The sequence below is a fragment of the Podarcis vaucheri genome (assembly GCF_965113315.1).
Source record: "Podarcis vaucheri genome assembly, chromosome: 13".
NCBI lineage: Eukaryota > Metazoa > Chordata > Lepidosauria > Squamata > Lacertidae > Podarcis > Podarcis vaucheri.
In genome coordinates, this window is record NC_138751.1 from 14,866,106 (window position 1) to 14,885,113 (window position 19,008).

General features: G+C 41.4%; 4 protein-coding genes across 4 annotated transcripts in view; all 4 read right to left on the bottom strand.

The window, feature by feature from the left end:
* Window positions 1-19,008, bottom strand: part of LOC309517154 (C-type lectin BpLec-like) — a 97,295-nt gene that overhangs the window by 61,005 nt on the left and 17,282 nt on the right. The window lies entirely within an intron of this gene.
* On the bottom strand, window positions 1,431-7,345 carry LOC309517153 (struthiocalcin-1-like). The gene is made up of 6 exons (XM_082196245.1): window positions 6,956-7,345; window positions 6,367-6,445; window positions 4,664-4,755; window positions 2,647-2,778; window positions 2,265-2,391; window positions 1,431-1,644 (listed from the first exon to the last, which is right to left on the bottom strand). Exons 2-6 carry the CDS (start codon window positions 6,431-6,433, stop codon window positions 1,565-1,567), a joined length of 498 nt encoding a protein of 165 aa, XP_082052371.1. The 5' UTR covers window positions 6,434-6,445; window positions 6,956-7,345; the 3' UTR covers window positions 1,431-1,564.
* LOC309517133 (uncharacterized protein) overlaps window positions 10,573-19,008 on the bottom strand; it is a 114,747-nt gene continuing 106,311 nt past the window's right edge. The window contains exon 3 of the transcript XR_014213160.1: window positions 10,573-10,586. The gene's annotated coding sequence lies outside the window, so the exon portion shown is untranslated. The remainder of the gene's footprint in view (window positions 10,587-19,008) is intronic.
* LOC309517156 (C-type lectin-like) lies at window positions 12,223-18,179 on the bottom strand. The gene is made up of 6 exons (XM_082196251.1): window positions 18,091-18,179; window positions 15,542-15,622; window positions 15,227-15,318; window positions 13,860-14,000; window positions 13,226-13,340; window positions 12,223-12,430 (listed from the first exon to the last, which is right to left on the bottom strand). Exons 2-6 carry the CDS (start codon window positions 15,606-15,608, stop codon window positions 12,363-12,365), a joined length of 483 nt encoding a protein of 160 aa, XP_082052377.1. The 5' UTR covers window positions 15,609-15,622; window positions 18,091-18,179; the 3' UTR covers window positions 12,223-12,362.

The following is a 19,008-nucleotide window of genomic DNA, read 5'->3' on the forward strand; positions in this document are numbered from 1 at the left end:
TGTATGGACAATAGTTTTGGGATTTTTTAATATACGTTACTTGAGAACAGCATTGCAAAATTCAGAGAAGTGTGAGTTTCAAAGGTTGGCTGTGTTTCAGCTCATGAATTGTTTTTAGAAAGTGTGAATAGGCCTGGTTTTCATTTGGAACTGAATTGAACTTCTCCCCCATCCTCAGTCTTGGTTAAGCAACAGGCAAACGGGGGGGGGGGGATGCAAGGTGGTGGTTGGAGTGATGGAGTGACATCAGGCAGAGGCATAAGACTATAGGCTTATAGAGGTGTAAAAAAAATAACCCAGGAAGCTGCTCAGGGAGATCTTTGGCACTGATGTGTGTCTCTGTCTCTCTGTGTGTAAATATTAGAGTGTGCAGTGACCTTTAGGTGTAATAAAATCTGTGACCTGACTATCCTAGTGATTGTGACCATTGATGCAAAAGAGAAGAGAGCTAGGAAAATGGACATGGGGCCATTAGATGCACCAAGCCCATGCGCGCAAAGTAAAACAACATGGAGGATGTCCAGCTAGTGCTCAGTATTGTCCCTTATTCATGTCTGTTATGTTCAGTTAAAACAAGTCTGTGAAAGGATTGGGTAACTTGCTATTGTTGAATTGCCATCTTTTGATATTGCTTAATGCTTCCGATCCTTGAATTTGCATTTGTATGTTAGCAAATACTCATTGTCAGTTCCTCATTTGGAAACACTGACTTTGGGGTGGGGCGGGGAATGTGTGCCTGAGAATATTGAACAGCTTTTTTCTTAACTAGAAGCTCTAGGCAGCATTTTCCTGGGGCAGGAATCTGGTTTAAAATTTAGTGTAGCATTCCAGAACATGGTGCTGGTCAGGTTAAATGGGATTCCCTTGCAATTTCCCAGTGTGGTGTAGTGGTTAGGAGTGGTAGTCTCGTAATCTGGTGAACTGGGTTCGCGTCTCCGTTCCTCCACATGCAGCTGCTGGGCGACCTTGGGCTAGTCACACTTCTCTGAAGTCTCTCAGCCCCACTCACCTCACAGAGTGTTTGTTGTGGGGGAGGAAGGGAAAGGAGAATGTTAGCCGCTTTGAGACTCCTTAGGGTACTGAGATAAAGTGGGATATCAAATCCAAACTCTTCTTCTTTCCCTGTCCTCATTTTGTGGCTTCTAAAATTCTGGATTTCATATCAATTGCGCTGAGCAGCTCTAAGGAAAGGTGTTTGTTTTGGGGATGAAATTTGTGGTGACATCTGGATTTGAGTGCCTTGTGTGTTGTGAACAGCAGTGCTAGACACAGTGAGAGTTAGACACAGCACCCCCCCCTGTTCCTGGGACTCTCATGCAAGGAGTGCCTCCTCATCATGAGATTTGTGCTCTGAGAATTGGTGCTGTAAGGACTGATGGGATGAGAAGGACAGAATCATGACAAGAAATATATGCATAAGAGATTATTAGGATTACATTGTATTGAAACCTATCTTGGAAATAATGGATGAGAGTTGATCACTGAGGGATTGGAGAGGAGGTAATGATTCCAGAGAGCTGTCCATCAATCACAGAAGGCACTGTTGGGAATGACAGTTGTTGGCTTAGAGTTTTTTCTTGCAGATGTAGCTGTTGAGTTGGTTGCAGTTTCTATCATTCCATTTCACAAAACTGTAAACGGTTTCTTTAAAAGAGAACAAATGACAGAATTAGGTCCAGAAGTTAGGAAGCACATGAAGAATAAATAGTCCAGATTAATTTTGCTTTCTGATCTTAGATTTTCTACATCCCTTAGTCAACACTTTCCCTATGGTGAGGAGAATACACAACTCAGACTTTAGCCTGGCAACCAGTTTTCAGAATACAACATGAATGTGATGGTGGTGGTGGTTGCTACAAATTGCATACCACCCTTCATCCAAATATCCCAGGGCAGTTGTCACGTACAATTTACTATGCAGATAGGCTGTAACTGAACTCTTCTACATTGTGGTATGTTGGAAGTGACCCTAAATGCTGAACCCATAAGTCACTGCTGTTCCACTCTATGGAGTAATTATCTTTGCTGTAAAGAAACAAATACCTGACCAACAGTTGTATCCAACTAACTCATACTCAGAGTATACTCCTTAAAATCAATGGACTTTCATAAAATACTAACCTGGGTTTGTTGATTTTGATGAAACTATTTTGAGTATGACTTACAATCCTGAGAGAAGTAGGACATTGATGGAGAAGTGTGTGGCAATGTGGAACTCAACATCTAATTGTTATTTTGTCAGACCTTGCAAATGGTTTCCTTACCTGGAAAATATAGGAGCTCCACACAATGCTCATAAGGGGCCCAGTCGTCTGGTGTGGTTGGGTACCAGGATTTGTAACCTTCGTCGAACTTGTAGACTGATCCATCAGGCCACCTCCAACGCCCATTCTGCAAGATTGAGACATTATAGATCATGTAAGTAAGGAAATGAGGAGCCTGGTGTCAATATTATCTGGATATGTTGGTCAGTGGGAAGGTAGTGCCAGCTATGAATGAGTCAGAGGAGGATCTGCATTGAAAATAATATTGATGTAGCATGTGGGGTTCATTCTTGGATATTATTATATACGGAAGGAGTGGTGATGCTAAGAAGCCACTACTCTATGACAATGACTTGGAATAGAACAAGTGAATGCAACTCACGTAATGAAGCCCAATCCATACGTTGCTTTGTTCTTGCTGGGACATGGAGATGTGCTTGGCAATCAGGGCTGTCTCATCCACATTAAGGATAGAGGCAAGGTGGGCCCTATGGCCATAGCTATGGCATGCAGTCTAAGAATGAAGAAAGAATGAAAGACATTTTGCCACAACCGCCATCAGAACATGTTTCTTTATATACCACTTTTACAAAAAGTCATTCCCAAAGTGTCTCACAACACATCAGATAACAACAGTTCAAAAACCATATCTCACTAAAAGGAATGATGCAAAGTTTGTGGAATATCAACATTTTTATTTATTTCTCTGAAATTTGACTTTCAAGAGGCAAGTCTTACTGGTAGACTGTAAGAAATTAGTGTCACATACCATGTTGCCGGGCTTAAACTTTTGTACACTAATGGCACCTCCCGATCGACAGCATTTCACATGAGGAATTCAAGCACATAACAGGAAGTGTAGGTTTGCACAATTAATCCACTTAAATAAATAAATAAATGAACAAATGTAGGAGCATGTTCCTGCCCCCTCATCTAGGATGAATGCAGGATGAGTGGTCAGTTAATAGGTTATCTGGAGAAACCCTAAGCCGGTCTTCCAACAAACCCATTTTTGTGTGTGTAGAAATTTTAGGTGGAAGCATTTTTATGTGGAATGTTGAAAAAGCTGCAAAAGGTTACAGAAAGGGAGTATTACATTTATATAGAGGCAAGGAAATTTGAACTTGGGAGATTTGCTTTGCAATGCCTAATTTATTTTAACTTGAGCTCAGGAACCCAAATGATCAGCACTGCATCCTTTCACAACACTGCAGACCACACAGCATGCACTGTTATGTCACCCTTGCACCGAAAAGTTGCAGGGGTGCAGTACATACGTAATGTTTGGTAAATTCCCTTTGGAATTAGGTCACTGGGTGCTTTTTGACATAGTAGTAATAGTAAAAATAGTAGTAAATAGTTGTAATAGTAAAAATACTATTCTGCAAATATATAGGCTGAGCATAGGCAGAGGATCAAACACTCCCATAGACTGCCAATATCTGCAGTTCATACATGAGTTCTCTAGGGAGACAGCCAGAGCCATGAAATGTTTTGCGAACCCAGTCTCAGATCTGTTTCAGAACTGCAGTCTATTCTACTTTCCCACACAAAAATTACTTCCCTCTTCTCCTGGTGGGAGGGGAGGATTTGGCATAATTGTCACATTCTCAGCTCCCACGGAGATGCTTCACTGGAACATAAAGTGACCAACTCTCTTTTGTTAAGTCTGAGATGCTGGACAAGTATTGTTCCAGGGCAAGGATAGCCCTACTCACAGAAATCTGATAGGAGCCCAAAATATGTAAATTATAAACATTAGAGAGAACTTTCTGTCAGCAAGATCTGTTTGACAGAGGAAAACTGTGGCCTCTCTTTCCTTGGAGGTTTTTAAGCCAAGGTAGGATGGCCATCTGTCATGGATGCTGTGGCGATCACACAGGGTCCCCGGACGTTTGACGGTCTATTGACCCTGTGCCACCACTGAGATTGCCTCTTCACTGCCACCACCCTGTTTCTCTTCGGGGACACACGGAGTCCAGACAGTTGTTAACATTAACAAATAATCAAGTTTATTTGTATAAGCATGAACAAATAACAACTTCAAACTGATTATTCCAATTATCTATCTGACTCCACCTAACAATTCCTCTCACTCTCTCATCACACAACTTGACCAACCCACAGGCTATTCTTCCCTCTTACTTCTCCAACTCCCAACACTCAACTCTCAACTAACTTCCACACACCTCCGACTCTAACTTTTACTCCTCCCCTTGCATTCTCTCTGGCCAATCACATCACACTCATTTAACCCTTTCCTTAGGAGGCAAATGCCACAGATGCTTTAGTTGAGATTTCTACATTGCAAGGGTTTGGACTAAAGACCCTTGAAATACCTTCCAATTCTATGATTCCATGATTCTATTACATTTTGCTTGAGGAGGAATATTTCTTACCTCAGCATCTCTCCATGACAACTTGGTATCAAAATATCCATAGCAATTGCCCTGGTTTTGCAGCCAGCCATCAGGACAGGACAGGGCCTTGGCTATGAGGAGAAAGGAACAAAGTAATAAGATGGTTGTTCTTTATGTGAAATCTTATTTTAGCTACACTGCTAAAAGGGGTGACTACTTTGAGCAATCACAGATAATTTTGAAACCAATGGATATAGGCCTAACCTAAACCATTGCTCTAATAGCCTTAGCTGGGTAACCATCACTTGAAAATATAACAAGCACTATTGATATAATGCCACTTAACCCAGATAAAGATTTTTACAGCTCCTCTCATGCTTTTTTGGTCTCATGGCCTGCCTCAAATATGAGCTATGTAGACTGAAAGGGGCAAGGCAATGTAAAACTGCAGAAAGAGAGACATGCAGGCAGAGGATAAAAGTGTGTCTGGCAGAGTGTGAAAGAAGGAATGTCCCCAAGGAGGGAATAGAGAACTGGCTGGAGACACCGAGGAGAAACAACAGCTGAGGATAAAAAGAGCAGCACAGGTTAAAAGCGTGAAACAGAAAGATAAGGAGGTGGAGGAGGTTATATGCGAGGGAGGTTATATGCAGAGGTAAGGGGAAAAGTGAAGAAAGGAGAGAAATAGATTGAGAAAATAAGAGAATTTTTTTTACTAGGAATTCTAGGTGCAGAAATACCAAAGGAGCAGAAAAGACTATTCATGTATGTGACGACAGCTGCACAAATACTATTGCCCCAGAGATGGAAGGAAGATAAAGTTCCGAACAGAGAAGAATGGTTGATAAAGATGATGGACTACGCTGAAATGGCGAAAATGACTGGGAAGATCAGGAATCAAGAAGATAATACATTTAATAAAGAATGGGGGGGGTGTTATAAGTTACCTTGAAGAATACTGCAAACAATTAAAAACATTGGCAGAATTATAACAACACTTGTAACGTAACAAGTGCTATGGTATGAATTGAATTTTAAGAATAAATGGAGAACATTATATGATGCAGGTGGGTAAAGATTAACAATGGAAGCCATGGAGGAGTAGAGGGAAGTCTAAGGATTCAGGGAATCCTATATTTTTATGATTTTGATTTATATTTGAGTGAAAATGTTAAATTTAAAACTGAATTATTATTATTATTATTATTATTATTATTATTATTATTATTAAAGAAAACAAGAGAAGCAGAAAGATGGTAAGGGCAAGAATAAGCAGTAGCAAAGGAGGATTCTTATTCCAGCAGAGCCCAGATGTGATGGATGGCCAAGATGGCTCTTCAGTCACTGAATGGAGAACCAAAATATTCAAAGAGTGCAATAGGATTGTCATTTGGTGAACAGTGCTCTTTCCTTGAGGATATGTTTGAAATACAATATTATCTTGGAAGCTTTCTCAGAGTAACATTATCTCAAACTTGACATTGCTAAGCAAGCTTGAATTCCTGAATTGTGATAGTAACTAGGATTACAAGCCCAAGAAGGGTTGATATAAAGACTAAGATAGTAAGGGAATATTAATCATAATTCTCCTGTGTCTGCATTCTTGATTGCCTGCCTTAATATTATGCCTTAGACTTAAAAAGGGGGAATAAATGAATTAATTTTATTTATATGGACACCTGAAGGACCAGGGTTAAATAGTTTGCATTGGGTAATTCTCAAAAATTGGTTAAAATGCTCACCTCCTGGAAAAGAACTGGAGACCAGGACTCCAAGAAGACAACAGGCGAAGGAGGTGACAAATCCCATCTTGTGGTAGACCTTTTGTGGAAGAGGAATGTACAGTGAATTCAACAAATACCTCCACTGATTGCCATTCATCCCAAGTGGTGATGGAAGGAAGGAGGACTTAAACATTGTCTACTCTTAAAATCACAATTCTACTTTATTTGAACTTCTAAGAACTATGAAGATTAGAGAAAGACGAAAGAAACAAAAGCTTGATGTTTATCAGTGTTGACGATTCATTGAGCTATAGAATGTTGAGATTAGAAGGGACCTTGGAGATCATATACTCATTTGAGGAATCTCCAACAATATGCATTTCTATTAACACCTTCCCCAAGTACATCATTTTTGTATGCGTTACACAGCTGAAGAAATTCCATGAGAAATTCAACTGTGTTGAAAAATTCAAAGAGATACAAATTTCAAAGGGTGGCTATGTTTCAGCTCTCATATTGTTTCAGATAGTGTAAATTCAATAAGTATGTCTTTAAATGGAATCTGAACTGAATTTCTCCCCCATCCCCAACCCCACCTCCAACTTACCCAGGTTCAGTCCTTTTGAGGTGATGGATAACTCTTTCCACAGGCAAGTCTGACTCCCAAGTTGGCTGCCTTAATTATTATATGAAGCTTTGTCAGGTCAGAGGCAGGGGAAAGGAGGAAGAAATTTCAACCTTTCAGACATGCATAAAGTACAGATGACGAAGGAAAGGCTGTACTTCAAATACTCATAAAAACACATGATTGGTTGCACTAATGTCCCTAGGTATTTATGTGAAAGGTGATGGAAAAGTAAATATTCTAAATACAATAATAAAAGACTTAACTAGAATCAAAGAACAGGTCTACCATCTGGAGATAAACCCAAATTCGGGAGGGACACTTCCTTCACCACTTTCTATTTTGAAACTGAAAGGTGTCAGTGAAGGGGAGTGCTGAGTCTGCTCAAAGAGCACACCCTCACTTCAGGTAGTGCAAAGTTGACCTGTAACAAGACTGGCCTGCATCCTTCATAAAGGGAGAGACTGCCTTGGAATATTTCCCAGAATCCTCAGCCACGTGCAAGACGTTCCCTAGCAGATGAGTCAACGTGGCAAGAATTCCATAAAACCCAAACTGTGGAAACCACTCATGTTATTCATGTTTAAAATTGGGGCTTGGCGAGGTCTAGTTTTTACATGAAAATGGGAAATATCTGAGGGGAGCTAAACTCCTCCCTCCTCTTTGCTTCCTCATGCTATTTAACTCCCCCCTCCTTGGCTCATTTCTGAGATTGGGATATAAGTACCTGTGGTGATGGAGGGTGGGGAGCTTAGACTGGGGACTGTTCTTCTTCTTCTTCTTCTACACACACACCCTTGTTTTCTTCTTCTTTAGATGCTATTTTTCCTACCTGGCTTATTTGAGGGCAGCTCCAGCAGAGTGGAAGGCAAGGTTCCATCCAAATGGAAGCTGGAGACACAAACTGGGTTTCTGCAATGCTTTCTTTGGTTGTGCACCTGGTAGCTCTCAGTGGCAGCCATGTTGTCTCCATAATACACTAGGACAGGCATGTCCAACTCTCTACAGACTGCGATCTACTCCCAGTACATAAAGAAAACTGACAGTGATCTACCAATTGTCGTTGAGTTTTTTTTTTAGGGGGGAGTTAGCAGAGTTCTTGAGCTTTTTTGGAGGGGGGCACCACAGTTGTTCAGCTTTCTTTTTAGGGGGGGGTAACAGTTGTTCAGCTTTTATGGAGACGGATTGCATAACATTGATTGCACAACAGTCCACTGACCTTCCTCCTTGCCCCACTCTGATGCCAATGCTGGAAATACAACCTTTCAAAGCTGTACTGGCAGCAAAAATGGGACATAGTGCTGGGGGTGGGGCGCGTTATGATCTCTCAGGAATAAATGGGTGATCACTTCTTTTACTCCCATGATTGACTGGGAGCACACCGACAATCTACCTGTTGATCATGGTCATCTGGTTGGACATTGCTGCACTAGGAATTTCATGAACAGACACAGTCTTCTGTAGAACACCACAAAAACATTGACGTTTCCATGATATTTTTTTTTTGGGGGGGAGTAGTAATCCCTACCCCCACCCCAAGTGTCCCTTATCCTCTGGGGCATTGTAGAAAAAAGAAGGCTGGTGGCCACTGGGGCCAAAAGTCTTTTTAAAATTGGGTATCCTTAAGGATATTAAATGTGGGTACAGGGTTGACAATCTGTTTTACTGAGATGTCAACTGTATTCTAAAATCTGGGTTTACACAACAATGCACACCCCACAGATGACTTAAACACTGTTTGATGTCTTGCATGTCTTAATGACCCATCAAGGATAAAAAGAATATAGCCGATGTTTCAAATTGCCTCAAAAGCAGTATTTTTTAATGGATTCCATATTTAGGCAGTACCAGAGGTCTGCTGCAGCAGGGTACATTCCCCAAATAGAGTTTACCCTTTGGGTCATCGCTTGGGGGAGTTGCAGGGGCAAGACTGTGTCACCCACCGTCAGAAATGGAATTGTTATTCAGGTCATGGGAGAAAAACAGGTCTGATTCAAGGTGCACCTGGGTGAAGGAAGTTTGGTTTTACAGGGTCTCCCTGGGTGGGAGGTAGGGGGAAGGAGAGTATTTATAGAGCTAATATATTTTGATGGTTTCAAGGAAGCATGCTGGGAAGAAAGCAAATAGCCGGGACTAATACATTTAAGAAGGTTTGAAACCAGTGCATTTGATCACAATGTGTTCTTTCCTCCTCTTTGTTTAAAGGACTTGGCACCACTTTTATGAGTTACTTACCACTTTTATGGACTTTATATCAACTTTGCAGATGTAGATAGTTAATGTTTTAACTGCTGTTTATGGCTTAGGGCGTTCATCAAATATGGGCTAGACTTAAGAATACTGAGGCACACATGGAGGCTATGCCGTCAGAGCACCTATAATGCTTCCTTGTTGAAATAGTCAGAGTCTAAAGGTCAGGACCTTTTGGTAGGCTGAAAGCCTGACTGGTAAAGGAAGTAATGCTAGAACCTTTTGAGATCTCCCTCTACCTGCATGAGGCTTGGGGTCACATCAACCCTGAAAACAATGGAGAATTGTTTCTGAAAGGGTGTATCCTGTTTCATTTTACCAGTACGGAACCGAATTCTGAGTGAGGGGGAAATGGCAAGCTGTGAGAGAATAGGACAAATCAAAATGCAGAAAATTTGGCATGTTGGGGGGTGGGGTGGTCAAAAAGAGATTGGAACTCAGCAATGGTTCTCACTTCTTCTTTACTTAATTTTCAGGTGGCATAGCAAACCATTCCCAAACAGCACTGTTTTGGACAGCTCTGGAGATACTATTTACCAAATTTGGCATGATAGTTTCTGAGATCAAGGAATGGGGTTTGGTCCATGTTTGGATACCATTGGACACCAACTTGAATCCAAAAGGTGGACTGGGACCTTCAAAATTGCACGTATTTTGACACCTCTTGAGCTAACCCAGCTGTCATGCTGTCACTGAAGGAATCTTCTCCAGAGGGGGATGTGGCACTAGCCCAAGTAAAAGTTCTAGTGGAGCAGGCTCTGTCAATGAACAGTGAGATGGACCAGGGAAGCTAGGACCTTCAGGGATCATAAAAGGTAAAGGTAAGGGGATCCCTGACCATTAGGACCAGTCATGACCGGCTCTGTGGTTGTGGCGCTCATCCTGCTTTATTGGCTGAGGGAGCCGGTGTACAGCTTCCGGGTCATGTGGCCAGCATGACTAAGCTGCTTCTGGCAAACCAGAGCAGCACATGGAAACGCCGTTTACCTTCCCGCTGGAGCGGTACCTATTTATCTACTTGCACTTTGACGTGCTTTCGAACTGCTAGGTTGGCAGGGGCAGGGACCGAGCAATGGGAGCTCACCCCGTCGTGGGGATTCGAACCACTGACCTTCTGTTCGGCAAGCCCTAGGCTCTGTGGTTTAACCCACAGTGCCACATAGCACCTCCCTATTTCTTTCGATTAGAAGTAGAGTGTGCCACCCTCAACCAAACCCCTCAAAACTGCACTGATTTTAACTAGTACTGAAGGGTTTGTATAATATAGTTTACTGAACAAGATTAAATAAATATATAATTATTTTTGCTAAGAATTAAGAAACCCCTATCCATTTATCAATCTTTTTATCTTTTTTTTTTAAGACTTGCTGGGCAATTCTAGGTACTGTCAGCTAGTGTCTGCTATATATTTTGGAATGTTGTTCCGCTAGCCACCTGTCCACCAGTCAGACAGCCCTTGAAATGTAATCCCCAAAACTGGCACAATGGTTTCTGAGATGGAGGAACCATTTCTCATCTATGTTTGGAAACTGCCAGATGCCATTTTGAATCAAATGGCAGACCAAGCCATTACGAACTGCCCTAGTCTGGACCCCTGGAGATGTTGTTGTCATCCAAATTTGTGTGACAGTTCCTGAGATGGTAGAGTGAGTGCTGGTCTACTTTGGAAACCGTCATATGCTATTTTGAATCAAGATGTTGGACAGAGGTATTCCAAACTGCACTGATTTGAACTCTTTTGAATATATTATCTCCAGGATGAACAGGTTAAATCTGTTATGATACACTGGGGGAGGGACTTGGGGCATAATATCCAACTCTCATCCTGGGAGAGGTTATGGAAAACTGATCTGAAATTTTCGGCATGCTGTACATTGAAATAAAATTATATGAAAATGATGTACCGTTGGCATTTAACTCATAGTAAGTTAGCAAAAATGTATGAGACTGGTACAAATATCTGCTGGAAATGTATAGAAAAAGAAGGCACCTTTTATCATATGTGGTGGATGTTTAAGGTAACAAAAGCATTCTGGGAAATGATATATAAAGAATTGGAAAAAAAAGTTTGAAATAACTTTTATATAAAAAAAACCAGAGGCTTTTTTATTAGGAATTGTAGATGCTGAAATTCCAAGGGAGCAGAAAAGGCTTTTTATGTATGCGACGACAGCTGCATGGATGCTGTTAGCCCAGAGATGGAAAGAAGATAAAGTCCCTACCAGAGAAGAATGGCAAATTAAACTGTTGGACTATGCCAAAATGGCAAAACTGACTGGGAAAGCTCAGAAACCAGGAAGACCAAACCTTTAATAAGAAATGGGAAAAATATATATTTTACCTAGAAGACCACTGTAAGCAGCTGAAAACACTAGCAGGACCACAATAACACTTGTAATGTGACGAGAACTATGAATATAACGGAGTTATAAAAAACTTGGTTTATGGGGAAAAGATGCAGTAGAAAAGGGTAACAATAGAACCCACAGAGGGGAAGGTGGTAAGTCCAAAGATTCAGAGGAAGTGGTATGATTATAATGTTAAATTTGTAAAACCAAATAAAATTCATTTTGGAAAAAGAAAAGAATATATTATCTCCCATTTTGATTTGATGGTTCTTGGAAAATGCAGAGGTTTTGGCCTATATTTGGATATAACTGGATGTCTTTTTGAATCAAAGTGGTGGACTGAATCTTGAAAAAACTGCACTGATGTTGATGTCTTGCTTGATGCCTTGCATGATATAAGCAGCAGTGCAGGGATGATGCTCCTTAGGTACAATGTTCCTGCTTCCCTGGGACTTCCATGAAAGGAGTGCAACTCACCCACCCCCGTCAGGTTGAGATTTGCAATACTGGAAGTGGAGTTGTAAGTATGGCTGGATGGAGGAGGATAGCAGTGCACTAGGAAGTATATGCCTATGAGAGAATTTATTAAGATTACACAGAGCTGAAGCCACAGGAAAATGTCAAAGATGGAGACTGAAGAAGATAACGCTATAGACATGAATGTTTATTTTAGAGTCATTGGAGACAGCTGGTCTTTCTCTTTGAGGGATGTCGGAGGAGAAAATGATACCAGAGGCATCTGACTTCAGTTGAAGCTCTCAGCTGGCACTGTTGGGAACTGTAGGACTGCTTTACAGCTCTTGCTTGCAAATGAAGGTATTCATTTGATCACAGATTCTATCATTCCACTTCCGTAAATCTGAAATTTGAGATAATAGACTCATACATCAGTTTGGCAACCACTGTTTTCTGGATAAAGTATATAAATGAAGATAATTACATGCAACCAACCTAAGAAGACTGGATGTAGTCAGAGCCTTCTAACTCATGCTCAACAAATGGATCCCTGCTGATTTGGTGTACAGCGTAATTAATTTGTGAACCTTGGTACAGATAAGCACATGGCTGAGTGTTGTATCCAACCAACTAATCCTCAGAGTAAACTCTTTAAATTTAATGGATTGTAGGCAGTGACGAGGTATGAGTGATGATTCTAGGTAGTGATAAGAGGGACGCGGGTGGCGCTGTAGGTTAAACCACAGAGCCTAGGACTTGCCGAGCAGAAGGTCGGCAGTTCAAATCCCCGTGACAGGGTGAGCTCTCATTTCTTGGTCCCTGCTCTTGCCAACCTAGCAGTTCGAAAGCACGTCAAAGTGCAAGTAGATAAATAGGTACCGCTCCGGTGGGAAGGTAAACGGCATTTCCGTGTGCTGCTCTGGTTCACCAGAAGCGGCTTAGTCCTGCTGGCCACATGACCCGGAAGCTGTACGCCAGCTCCCTCAGCCAATAAAGTGAGATGAGCGCCGCAACCCCAGAGTTGGCCACGACTGGACCTAATGGTCAGGGGTCCCTTTACCTTTACCTAGGTAGTGATGATTAAGTACTTTGTTAGATACAATCTTGAGAAATATTGGCAATGGATGGAGAAGCATATGGCAATGTAAAATCCATGTTGCAAATGTCTTTTTCTCAACCCTGGAAATGTTTTCCTTACCAGAGGCGTGCAGCAACTCCACACAATACTCCACACCACCCGAGTTGTTTGGTTCCCCTGTTTTCCAGCTTCGGTAATTGAAGGTTGATTCGTCAGCCCACCTCCATCGCCCATTCTGCAGGAATGATATGGAAGAGATCATGCAGTCATTTGAAATGAGGAGCTCCGTTAAAAGATCATGTGGAGCATTGAAACAAAATAAAGAAATTCCTTCCAGTTGCACCTTAGAGACCAACTAAGTTTGTTATTGGTTTGTTATGTGGAGCATTGGTCAGAGTGAAGCGATTGGCATTTAGGATGGAGATAGTAGAGGACCCCCATAAACATAATGGAGAAGTTGCATATTGGATTAATCCTGGGAGATGATTGAGAGAAGGACAGAATGGTGGTGTTAAGAAGCCACTATTCAATGATTAGGGGTGCCAACTTGAATAAAATATTGGGAAGTGAGCAGGTAAGCCATGCCCCATATAATCTATCACGCACACAGCATTTGAATGACAGTGCCCAATAATGGGGGGAGGGGGCTGGCCCCCTCAAATATTTTATGGGGGGGGGAGGAACCTCAGCCCCTAGGAGTTGGCTCCTACATCACTGACAATGGGCTGAAATAGACTATGAGAAGACAACTCACCTGACGGGGATCTTGGAGCCCAATCCAAACATTACTTGGATTTTTCTGGTATGTGGCAATGTGCTTGGCTACCAAGGCTGCCTCTTTCTCAGTGAGGATAGAGGCAAGGTGGGTCCCACGGCCATAGCTCTGGCACTCAATCTAAAAATGGAAGAAATGAATTTGGATACCTTGTCACAATTTAATACCCCACTAGCATGGGCGGGGGATGAATTCAATTCAGTTCCCATTTAAAAGCCAATCCCTCATGTTCAAACTGTCCAACAAGAAAAAAAAAAAGATAAGGAAGGAAGGAGACTGAAACACAAGCATATATTGAAATTCACACTTAAAGAGCATGCATTAGGGGAAAGTATGCATTAAAAGGAATCCATGGGTGAAGACAACATGTACAATGAATCATATGAGGGAATGGTACAAAACTGCATAGAAAACTGTGTTTGCTAAGATAAATTTGAACTAAAATGCTGAAGAATTTTCATGAGAAACAAACAAACAAACAAACAAACAAACAAACAAATGACAGATTGCTGCAGAAATGTGAGGAACTGAATGAGATATTGCAAGAAAAACACACACCACGTATTCGTACCTCCCAATGCCAAAGTGAAATTCTCAAAATGTGAGGTCAGATGCAATGTTACTAGTCTGACAGCACCTCCAGACTCTGAGTATTTTGCATGAGGAATGAAGGACACACCAACGTACAATTAGAGGGAATAAAAGTGATCTGCGATTCTAGGGCAATAAATCTACTACAGAAACAATAATTTTTGAGGTTAGGAAAGTGATGGAGAAATGCTTAGAAAAGTGTGGGATGGATGGACGATTAATAGGAAGTTATATAAACACTAATGCAAATTAAGATGAATGTTCATTGTTGTATAATCTCTCTACATTCTAATAGCTACTTCTGGAGACCCACAGGTTGAGAACCGCTGAAACCAACCCCTTCTCTAAAGCTATGAAGATTTGCAGGAGTGTAGCATTTACCTTGGGTTGGTAAATCTCTTTGGCAGTCACAGGAAGCTAACTGGCTTATTGTAATATCCGAGTCCATTCACAAATATGCATGTTGAACACAGGTGGAGGGTCAAAACAAGCACTTCAATAAGCCCAAGTTTGCATATTCCAAATGATCTCTACAGAGGCAAACAATGTCTGACCCCCCCTTTTTTAGCCCACATGCCTTTTCCTAAAACTGCACACTATTGTTCTTTTCATGCACAGATGACTTGCTTCTTCTCCTGGGTTGGTAAACTACTTCACCTTATCATAACAATTCAAATCTCTTTTGTTGAGTCTAAGATGCTTCTCATGTACTTTCACATAACATTATGCTTTTGTAGGAGAGGGATGTGCCTTACCTCAGCATCTTCCCATGACATCTCAAAATCAAAATAAGCATAGCAGTTGCCCTGGTTTTGCATCCAGTCCCTGGGACATGAGCTGGTCTTTGCTGTATGGAGAAAGAAGGAAGAAAAGAAAGAATACAAAAAGAACTAAGAGGTTTGCTCTTTAGCTATATCATTGGTGATTCCATGAGGAAAACACAGAATATTTTAAAACCCTGCCCCTTTGTCCCAATAGGATTAGCTGGGTCCATTCAAAATCTAAGGAGTACCTTTTAGTGACTGCTTAGCCCTATGTAAGACTTCTGGGTGATTTGGTATAATGCTCACCTCCTGGGATAGAACTGGAGACCAGAATTCCAAGAAGATAAAGGCTGAACTTGGTGACGAATCCCATCTTCCCTTGTTTACCTTTGGAAAAGAGTAATGTACCATGAATTCAAGAGGTGCATTCATTGAATGTCATTGATCCAGAGTGGTGATTAAAGGGAGGGGAAAGTAAGTATTTTTCTGTATTTAAAATAACAATTATCTTTTATTTGAACTTTTATTTGAAGATTAGAGGAAGAAGAAAGAATTTAAAGTTTCACATTGTCAGGGTTGATGAATCATACACATTAATGGGACTTCCACACTAGGAATTTAAATGTGGAATTGCCATTCTTTGCCTGGTAAAAGTGGAGTCAACTGTAAAAGTGGAGCTGTTGAAATGTAGAAAGCTTTATAGAGAAAGGTTGGAGACCATTGAGCAGGTGACTGTAAAACCCTCCAGCTGGAAGCACCTTAAGTATTGATGAAAAACAACAGCACTTGCTTTCGGGTATCTGTTTTCTGTATGGCAGGGGTGGCCAACTCCCAAGAGACTGCAATCTACTCACAGAGTTTAAAAATAGCTGTGATCTACCCCCCTTTGGGGGATTTAGATCAAAGTTGTTGAGCTTCTTTGGAAGGAGCCAGTGATCTACCAGTGATCTACCACAGACATTCAGTGACCTACCGGTAGATCACAATCTACCTGTTGGACGTGCCTGCTATATGGAAAACGATTTACTCCCAAGCAAATGCGATGATTCAATATCAGGGTTGTTCTCCCCCTCCAATGATCTTAACCTAGATTTCAATCTACTTTCTGCATTGTCCAGGCAGCTACACATAAACAAACGGTTTTGCATATTCCTTATGTCAGAGGTATGTCATGTGGCCCTTTCAGAGGGTGTTGGACTGGAACTATCATCATTCTCAACCGTTAGACATACTTTCTGGGGCTGATGGGAGTTGGAGTCCAGCAATATTTTGAGGTCTCTGGATTTCCCATCCCCTCCTAATGCAAACTCCAGGATGTCAGCAAGAGTTGTAATTTGAACACACACCTCTCTCTTTCTCAAACAATCTCCATCTAATTGGCAGTAATCTAAGCAATCTGGATGTAGTGGGGATCTCCCCTGGATTTGAGTGCATTGGTCTCTTTCTTTTTTTAAAAAAAATGCTTTTCCCTCTCAAAGTCTCCCAGTCATTCTTATCTTCTGAGCATCTATCCTCTTGCTCCCTTTCCAAACCAGCCTCAGAAACAGTGTCTAGTTTAACGTAAAATGCAGGGGGCTTTAGTCCCATTCCTTCCTTAACTGTAGTAACTGTGTAAATTAAGATTTTATATAGTGCAAACAAAATAGGAAACCCCATTAATACTTCATCCCTTAGTGCAGCCATAAGTTATGAGAGAGAAGAGCACACCTCCTCTGTAAGAGTATCCTGTAAGAATAGTAATGTACAGTATTGCTCTCAATCACACCATCAACTCATCTTTTTTTGCATATCTAGCAAAGCAAATAATCATGTTTGAGAAAGTTTGATGCTGTGTGGGTTTATTTCCTGTGGCTTCAACCTGTGATTGGTTGCCTCCTACATTTGATGGATAGGACATTGGAAAATTCTGCGCCTGTATTGGTTGAGGCACTATTTGGTGATGGTGCCTCTCCTCTGGCAGAGGAGGGTTTGGTTGGAAATGGAATGGTTGTTTGGCTGGTATGGGGTAGCCCACTAGCATTATCCATCCAAACAAGGAGATATGGAGGGGGAGAGGCAGGACAAAGGTGACCTTGCATGTGCTGAATAAAAATCACTGGAATTATCAAGGTGTTTCCCTCCCCCCACCAATGATCTTACACAGCTGGAGAAATTCAATGGGAAATTCAAGTGTGTTGAAAAATTCAAAGAGGAACAAATTTCAAAGGGTGGCTGAGTTTCAGCTCTCATATTGTTTCAGATAGTGTAAATTCGATAAGTTTGTCTTTGAATGGAAACTGAACTGAATTTCTCTCCATCCCCAACCTCAGTTCCAACTTACCCAGGTTCAGTCCTGTTGAGGTGATGGATTCCTCTTCCTACAGGCAAGTCTGTCTCCCAAGTTGGCTGCCTTAATACTTATATGGAGCTTAGTCAGGTCAGAGGCAGGGGAAAGGAGGAAGGAATATTTAAAATTGGGGCTTGGCGAGGTCTAGATTTTAGAAGAACATGGGAAGTGACTGAGGGGAGCTAAACTCCTCTCCCCTCTTTGCCTCCTCATGCTATTTAACTTCCCCCTCCTTGGCTCAACTGGAATATAAGTATCTGTGGTGATGGAGGGTGGGGCTCTTAAACTGGGGAGTGTTCTACTTCTTCTACTAACACCCATGCCCTTGCTTTCTTCTCCTCAACTTCTCAACCCACAAACCCACATAGTATATGTATACTCACCTGCGAGAACTGAATGGGACTTTGCTGGAAGAAGGATGTGGACAGATATGTGGGTATAGGGTATAATGCTAGTGAGAGCCCCCAAAACAAAATATAAATCAGTAGCCATAGCATCAGAAGTGAGGTTGTGATTGCCTCCAACTTACCCAAGTTTCGTCCTGTGAGGTGATGGATATCGCGTTATGCAGGAGCGAGCTGCTGCCTCAGTTCTTATATAGATTTTGGTGAAGTTGGGGGTTGGGCCAGGGGAGGGGGAAGGATGAAAGTTCAATCACTTGCCATATGTTGAGTAGATATCGATAGGAGAAATATGTTTCAGTTTCCTGAAATTACCACAATTAATCCATTCACTATACAGTTAGGTTTCTGGTAATGGGTTGGGAAGCAAATACCCTAAATGAAATAAACACACATAATTGACATCAGATAATGCATCTACCATCTGGGGTTTAGTCCATATCTAGGCGGAGTACTTTTTTCAATATGTTTGATTTTAAAATGAAAGGGGAACAGAGTGCACGTTTTGCTCAAGGGCACGGACTTTGCATTGTTGATACCCAACAAGAATGGCCAGCTTCCTTCAAAATGGAGTGTTTACATTGGAACATTTCCCAGTATCCTCTGCTACATGAAGGGATTCCATGACAGGCAAATCCACGTGGCAAAGATTTAATGAAGCCACAACTGTGAAAATAGCTTCTATAAATTAAAACTAGTTTCCTTTTTTAATCTACATTTAAAAATGGAGCTTGGTGAACTCCATTTTTTCCATGAAAATGAAAGATGATTTCTTTCATTCTTTCAGGGAGAACTGAGATCTCAATCTCTTTGCTGTCCATACTCTTTTGCTTTAGGTTTTCCTCCTCCCTGGTTCAATTCCAGGATTTCCAGGATTGTTTTTAGATAGAGCATAACTTAGATAGAGCTAAGCTGCCCAGAGTGGCTGGGTCGTTGTTGTTGTTGTTGTTGTTGTTGTTGTTATGGTTGAGAGAAAATCTAGACAGGGATAAGGGTGGGTTTCAGCTCTCATCACCCCCCCCTTACTAGCATCTAGTTGACTCAAT

Coding starts and splice junctions, on each gene's coding strand:
- LOC309517153 (XM_082196245.1), bottom strand. CDS start 6,433: ATGGGATTTGTCACCTCCTTCGCCTGTTGTCTTCTTGGAGTCCTGGTC. Junction 2,779..4,663: donor TGTCATGGAGAGATGCTGAG/GTAAGAAATATT, acceptor CTTCATTCTTAG/ACTGCATGCCATAGCTATGG. Junction 2,392..2,646: donor TATGGATTGGGCTTCATTAC/GTGAGTTGCATT, acceptor TCAATCTTGCAG/AATGGGCGTTGGAGGTGGCC.
- LOC309517156 (XM_082196251.1), bottom strand. CDS start 15,608: ATGGGATTCGTCACCAAGTTCAGCCTTTATCTTCTTGGAATTCTGGTC. Junction 15,319..15,541: donor CTCCAGTTCTATCCCAGGAG/GTGAGCATTATA, acceptor TTCTCCATACAG/CAAAGACCAGCTCATGTCCC. Junction 12,431..13,225: donor GGAGTTGCTGCACGCCTCTG/GTAAGGAAAACA, acceptor CTCAAATTTCAG/ATTTACGGAAGTGGAATGAT.